Source organism: Arachis ipaensis, chromosome B02, assembly GCF_000816755.2.
Source record: "Arachis ipaensis cultivar K30076 chromosome B02, Araip1.1, whole genome shotgun sequence".
In the NCBI taxonomy this organism is placed as follows: Eukaryota; Viridiplantae; Streptophyta; class Magnoliopsida; order Fabales; family Fabaceae; genus Arachis; species Arachis ipaensis.
This window is the reverse complement of record NC_029786.2, coordinates 102565995-102573128: the sequence shown is the minus strand read 5'-3', so window position 1 is coordinate 102573128 and position 7134 is coordinate 102565995. Positions and strand designations below refer to the sequence as shown.

Below are 7134 nucleotides of genomic sequence, written 5' to 3'. Positions count from 1 at the left end.
ACAATGGTCAGATAACCCTCTAGGTCCTCTTCGCAACCTCGTCTCCGGAAACTCTTCTAACCACTCCAAACTAACCAGAACCCTATCAATACGACTGCATGATTGCCCTCTGAACCAGGTGAATAAGCGATCTGTGAGTGTTAAGTCCACTAACTCCATATCCTGAATCCATGATCTAAACTCTGCTGCAGTCGCCGTCAAAGAAGTAGCTCCCTTCCATTCTTCCACATGAGTTATCTCGTTAAAGTCCCCCATGTAACAAAAAGGGACTTGACATAGCCCAGCTAGAAAGCTCAGCTCTTCCCATGTAACAAGCTTTTCCTCCCTATATAGTTAGATCATTTATTTACTATTTATTTGCCATAGAAAAGCCTGTAGAGTTTGTTAAAATAACAATTTTATAGTTTCTTATATATAAGGTTATTCTTTGTACAGTATAGGGTGTGATTTGCCACACTAACGAAAAATCTTCAGCTCTATCTTCCATATTCTCCCCTATCCTTATTCTTCTTTCTTCTCTGTCGCCATTTTTCTTTCTTCCTTTGTACAGCCTCACCAGCTCACTGCTCAAATGCTAAGTTTTAACACTAAGATATCATAAAACTGATAAAAAAAATCAATAATGATAAGAAACAACAAAAAATAAGTATTACTCAAATTGACCAATCTAATTAACTTACATGATTTGTTGATTAAAGTATTCCCCATGGAAAAAACAAATTAAAGAAAAGAAAAACTATATATATAAATAGGTAGCCTTCTTAAAGCATTCTCACAACAAAAAAATAAATATGATTATAAGAACTATACATTATATAATTTTTAACTTTAGGGTACCCAAAATCATTCTAATGCACAGTACTGTCAATGCAGTCAATAGTTAATGTTATTAGCAAAAACTACCGATGCAGTTGAACCGTTTTTTGATGACTAAGTAACAGAACTTTTCTTTATGGCACGTGCTCGGCTCACTGACAAACCAAATGCTGCAACAGCTGCTCCAACTGTAAATTCAAGAAAGAATGCTATTTAAAAGTTAGGTTGGATAATAAAAAACTTGGATGCTGTAAACTTTTGGTGCATGTGTCAAACCTTATATATAAACAAAGGTTACCAAAGGTTATCAAATCTTGAAGTTTTAAACTCTTTCCATGTTTAAGTCACAAATTCGAGTTTATGATTTGAGTAAGTTTGATAACCTTGTTTCCAAGTTCTGGTCAGAGGAAGGGAGGAACGCACCTAAGGCAAACATAAGAGATTGATAGAAAAATTGCTGTTGTTGTTTTCTTTTCTTTGCAGTCTCACTCTCTGGAATGTTCAAATGAGGGTGTTCTGCAGCCTTGACAATCTTCTGGTACAGATAACTTGAGTCATCCAATTTCATACTTACATGAATAGGTACCTCTATTCCCAATTGTTGAGCAACCTATACATAGATGATAAAATACTGAATTCAAAGGTAAAAGTATATCAAATCATAGAAAATCATCATGTTTGCAAACTATTTGGTGGCTACAATCTGAAAGCAAATTACCTTTACTGAATCCAGTAACGCCCTCGGATGGGGAGTTAAATCATCCTTAGCGGCAATGAGGAGGCAAGGAACTCTATAGCCAGTTAGTTCTCCTTTTCTAACAACCCTCTCAAGTAAATCTCTGGATTTCCTCCATGAATGTTCATCTGAGCTGGAAAATAGGGAACATAGATCTTAAACAACGAAATTGGAATAAAATCCAAAAATTAAGTCAGATTACTTCAATTGAAAAATTTATTCCATCAGTGACCCTAAAACCACAAAATTTGGTGTACTAATAGTCTAATACTAGTAAGTGAACTCAGAAATCAGAATTGCTTTTGTATTTTAATTTAACAGGAGTATATAGCTGTGCCTAGAAATAACAAACACTAGTAGCAAAATATATATTGCTATGTATGTCTTTGACTTATGAATCCTAGCAATACTCGAGGAAGGAAAGGAAACATGAATGCTTAGCCAAATTAAACTTCAATGACTTTTAGAGCAACCCATACATAGGTCGGAGATTCAAGATATCCAGGATTGAGTGACTTGGTTTCTAGTTCAACAAAGTTCATCGACATTCAAATATTATTCTTTTCATGTGGAACACAGCATATTTTAAGCTAACATACACACTTCTAGAAGATCTCATTTCAATATCAATAATGCAACCCAGCAGTCCTACAACTATGATGCAGCAAAAGCATTAAGCCATGAAAATTTTGCACCACACCTGTCATACACAAAAAGAGCTACATCACATGCAGCCAAACAATTCTGATTTGACAAAAACTTTGATACGCCATCCTCTGGTATCTCGCACAATATGAGAGTTTTCCTAGTTCCCTATATGGTAAATATCAGGGTTAGAAGTAACATCTACAGGAATTTGTATATACTTATCACCAAGAGTGAATTAGATTCAGGAAAAATCAAAATCACTTAATTGATTATCACATTTTCTCATCATAATACTCACCCCAATTAGTTCAACTACATTTGCTGCATACTGTTCAACTGTTGTAGGAGTATAACTATCTGAGAAAGGCCTGCACAATCAACAGAGGAAGTTGTTGATTTGAAGCAAAACAGCAATAAGCAGTATAAGCATATTAAATTTTACTTGGTTATAGACTCAAATTTAGAATACAAGGAAGCAGCATATAATTGGGGAATTGGACTATGATGATCAGTACAAAATCACACCTTTCCAAGAATGAATTCAGCAAAGCAGATTTCCCTGCATTTTTAGAACCAAGAACATAGCATTGGAACACATTTCTTTCTGTTGTTTGCTTCTTGCGGTCTGTTGATCTTCTACGAGTAACTTGCAAAGCTGTAGCAGGATTACCACTATATCCAATGTAAATCAAATTAGCCAAGCTAAGTGTTGGATCAAGTAATGTCATGAGGGCCCACTGCAACATACAATTATTCAAAAATAAAAATAAAAATAAAAAAATCAAACACACTCAACTTCCAGCTAAATGTAGACAAGATAGTAAAGAAGCATTCTTTTCAATTTACCAACAATAGAAATGTACAAGAAGTAAATTGATGCAAATGGAGAATTGGATGATGTCCTACTCCTATCCAACAGATCCGGCAAAGCGAGAAGTAGAAAGGGATAATTGAATAAAATGCAGGAGGCTCCCACATGGGAACAACGGAATTAAAATGCTCAATACTAATAATCATAGTAACACTAACAAGTAACCTACTTCAACAACTATTCCAACATGGTGGACTACTAACCAATACAAATCTTCCCTGATAGAGATAGGCATATCAGTTCCACAATTTAAACCCAAAAAATTATGATTGTGTCTGTCCTGGTTCTGATTACAATCTTTGTTAAATTTTCCATCAGAGCTAGTTAAATTATGATATGGATCTACCTCACAAGCTATCTACTGCAGTAGCAAGTGAAAGGCCATTTACACCATGGACCCAGTATTGCTAAAATCAGGAAGGATAAAAATCCTTTCAGATATTTCTCCAACAGCAACCGGTTGGACAATAAAAGACAGAGAAAGTGATTGATAAATCACCTGAGACAGAAATCCCTTCAGAGATGCATAACCCATGCTAGTTTTCTCGGTTGCATCCTTGTATGGAGCATCATTCCATGGACTAAAATTCAAAAGCAAGTGGTAATCTGAGACTTATAATTCCAGGCAAAATGAAGAGCTAGCTATATCACTGTTTCAAGATATGTATGACGAATCACTAGGGGGAAAAAGGAAGCAATGAACATCTTTTTAAGATATAACATTTTTGAAAAAATAGAAGGATTAAAATGTTTAAAATTAATACCATTATCAAATCCAGGAGAAAAAGCTTATACGTGGAATTACAAGGGTAAAAAAAGAAAAAAGAGGCATTTTTAAGAGGCAAGACAATGTAATCTTTCAACATAAACATAAGAACTGTTAATACCCTTTTTCAAGTATCTTATAACGGCAATTTTGTCTGAGATATGTTATTGACTGTTGGACCTAGTAACTATCTCAAAGCTCTACTGTTGATGCTTAATCAATAGCTCAAGCTATTAGAGGCCATCAAACAATTTAAGTGTACTTCCTCAATGTCACAAAAGAGTAATTTAACTATGCAGATTAATATAAAAACCCCCTCCAAAAAAAAACAAAAAAAGTGCAGATTAATATGATAGTAGTGGAAAATTAATTACTTATTTGGGAAAAGAAAAAGGGACAAATAAAGGGAATGTTCACCTCTCTGGAGCAGTATTAAAAAGCTTATCAACTTCTGCAGGGCATAGGGATCGATCCTAGAAAGTGCCAAGTTTTGAAACATCAAAGAACAGAAAGTATAAATTAAAATGCACATGGAAGCTAACTAAATGGAGGTGCATATTGGAGTGGATAAAAAATGTTGTGACATACTTTATCTGTATCCAACAATCGAAAGGTACCATTCAAAAACTCTATAGCTTCACTTGTTAGCTCCACACTCTGCAATATTATGTCAAATAAACCAAGTTTCTTACATATATTTGCAAGTTAAATAGAAATTGCAGAACTCCTTATTTATCAAGAATATTTGTCAGAATTTGACGGCTTAAATCAAAGATAAATGTGATATTTGGTAGAAAATGCAAACCATTTCTCATGTTTTGAAAATGATCATTTGACTAAACAATCATGCATCATAAAAACAATGCAATCAAATATTTGCATCTCTTTGGCTTTAGGCAATCATCAACATTGAGAAAACCTCAAATTAGTAGTTTTACAGCTCAATTTGCTAGTATAATCCATGTATATAACATTTTTGCATTCTACTTTAGCAATTAGATACATTTTTTGTTATGGAGTTATGAACCAAATAACAATTAAACGGCAATACCACACAGAAGAAAACTTAGAACTTCAAGATAGTAAAAAGATGAAAATATGACCTGATCAGGAGCCTTCTTAGATGGAACTGGAAGGCAATCATCCCGGAGTTTTAAATTATTATCATACCCAAACTTTCTTAGAACTGTCCAAAATGTCTCTGTGCTTCCTTTCTTTAGATACATATTATGGATATAAATAAAGCCTGGAAAAGTAAGACCAGTATAGTTTACTCCTTCAGGTACTTTCTGCTCTATAAGTCTTTTGACTCTTGTGATTTCAGATGGCTGCAATGGTGCATTGAAGCATCTAACCTGTCGATATATGAATTCCAATACTAAAGACAGCAAAAGAAACTGTACATTCATAGTATGCAAAATTTGAAAGCCAAAAAAGAAAGGAGGGAGGGACTCCATCAAAAACCTGATATTCATTTAGTTCTTCATCATTTAGGGCACCATCCATGTCTTGATCACAGATTACAAATATTCTTCTTAATGCCCTTACACATCTATCTGTTAAAGCATTTCTTTCATAATCAAACAATGGATCGACTGGATGCAGTACTGATTTTTGTGCAAAATAGAAAACTTCAGGGACCTAGAAGCAATCAAAGTTACACATTAAATATATGGCACTTGAGTTTTGGAACATAGGAAGTCAAACGTTACACCAAATATAATAAGTAGCAATCTGTATATATGCATGAGTTTCCTGCAATCTGTGTATCTTCATCTTATGTTCTGATACATAATGGACAAACTACAAAAGTTTCTATTTGCAAGATTAAACAATATATAAGTATAAACGATTAATAATAATCTCATAAAACAACAAACCTGATACATCGTAGCTGCAGAACATTCAATACAGGTAACAACTTCCTTGAATTGTTGCATGATCTGTGCAGTGAAACTCTCTAAGCTCACTAGCCGACTATCATCCCGCAGATCTAGCTTACAACCAACCACAACCACCGGTGCCTTCACCTGCATCATGACCAGGTAAATTCCAACAGAAGGTTATTTGCTTGCCGTTCATATTTCCTCAGTTCCTTCAAAAAAACTAATCCAAACACCAACCTCTAACCGGCGTAGCTCGGGAAGCCAGTAACTACTCAAACGCTCAAATGTTGCACGTTCCTCACAATCATACGTTAAAACCACTGCATCAGCTTGCTTCAATTCCTCATTGCGCGTGCCTTGTTTGTCCAAACTAAACAAAGCAAGCCACATTTGCTCACATCACATTAACATAATAAAACATCCAAAAGTATGTATACAACATTCATCTATCATAATAATTACAACAATTAACACACGAAAAATGTTAATCCAATCAAGATACTGGCATACAATTTTTCATACAAAACATTAACCCAAAAGAAAATGTTAATCCAATCAAGACAGTTGCTATGCAAATGTTATATCATAATAATAACAGTAAAGTTCAAGACTTTAACAGTTGATTAGATAATAATGAATTTAGAATTTTGTGAAAAACATATAAACACAAGCATAACAGATTATAACACTTGTATAAGTGCTGAAGATTCAGCGAATGGCATGCACCTTCCAGATTATAACACTAAAGAAGATAAAATTTGAAAGCAAAAACAGAATCATAGTTCATTCAGTTAATTACTTAAATCTAGGGTATATCTAAAATTAACACAATTAAACAGTTTTTCCATTAATGGTTGTGTTTCATGATAGAGGACCTTGAAGGAGTGTCAATAAGGATGAGAGGAACGGAATCATTGAACAAATTATGAGGCAACCGCGTGGGAGGGAGCAGCGGTGGAACCGATTCGGAGTAAGAGCCGGAAGCCATGGCAGCAATGAGGGTGGATTTTCCGGTGGATGCGTCGCCAGCTACGGCGATTCTGAGCTCCCTGCTCCGGCGACGTCCGCCGGAGAAGAAGGTGGAGGGACCTAACAGCAAAACCATTGAATTGAATCGAAAGCGCGAACGTCGATAACAATTAGTGAGAACGTGAATCGTTTTGCCGTGCAGAGATCACAATCGAACGAGGAATCCGTATCATTATATGCAATATAGAATTTAATTTATTAACATGTACTTATTAAATTTCTTATCTTTTAAGTTAAAAAAAATAAAAAATACGTAAACAATATTTTTGAATATTTGTTGATCACCCATGGTATATTAGATTATTAGTACATCATAAATTAAGTAGACACCCAAAAAAACCATAAATTAACTACTAATAAGTAAATATATATTATTTAATAT

General features: G+C 34.4%; 1 protein-coding gene across 3 annotated transcripts; it reads right to left on the bottom strand.

Moving 5' to 3' along the window:
* On the bottom strand, positions 636-6946 carry LOC107626067 (mitochondrial Rho GTPase 2). 3 transcript variants are annotated; one of them, XM_016328847.2, is made up of 14 exons: positions 6599-6945; positions 5961-6093; positions 5718-5867; positions 5302-5478; positions 4941-5192; positions 4426-4494; positions 4255-4310; positions 3571-3652; positions 2726-2937; positions 2499-2568; positions 2253-2365; positions 1535-1685; positions 1240-1426; positions 636-1004 (listed from the first exon to the last, which is right to left on the bottom strand). In XM_016328847.2, exons 1-14 carry the CDS (start codon positions 6826-6828, stop codon positions 931-933), a joined length of 1956 nt encoding a protein of 651 aa, XP_016184333.1. In that variant the 5' UTR covers positions 6829-6945; the 3' UTR covers positions 636-930. The 3 variants fall into 3 exon arrangements, with proteins under 3 accessions (XP_016184333.1, XP_020972085.1, XP_020972086.1); XM_021116426.1 differs by lacking the exon at positions 3571-3652 and having other exon boundaries at positions 2726-2872; positions 6599-6946; XM_021116427.1 differs by lacking the exon at positions 636-1004 and having other exon boundaries at positions 1316-1447; positions 6599-6946.

Coding starts and splice junctions, on each gene's coding strand:
- LOC107626067 (XM_016328847.2), bottom strand. CDS start 6,828: ATGGTTTTGCTGTTAGGTCCCTCCACCTTCTTCTCCGGCGGACGTCGC. Junction 3,653..4,254: donor TTTAATACTGCTCCAGAGAG/GTGAACATTCCC, acceptor TTTGAATTTTAG/TCCATGGAATGATGCTCCAT. Junction 2,366..2,498: donor ATGTAGTTGAACTAATTGGG/GTGAGTATTATG, acceptor TTTACCATATAG/GGAACTAGGAAAACTCTCAT.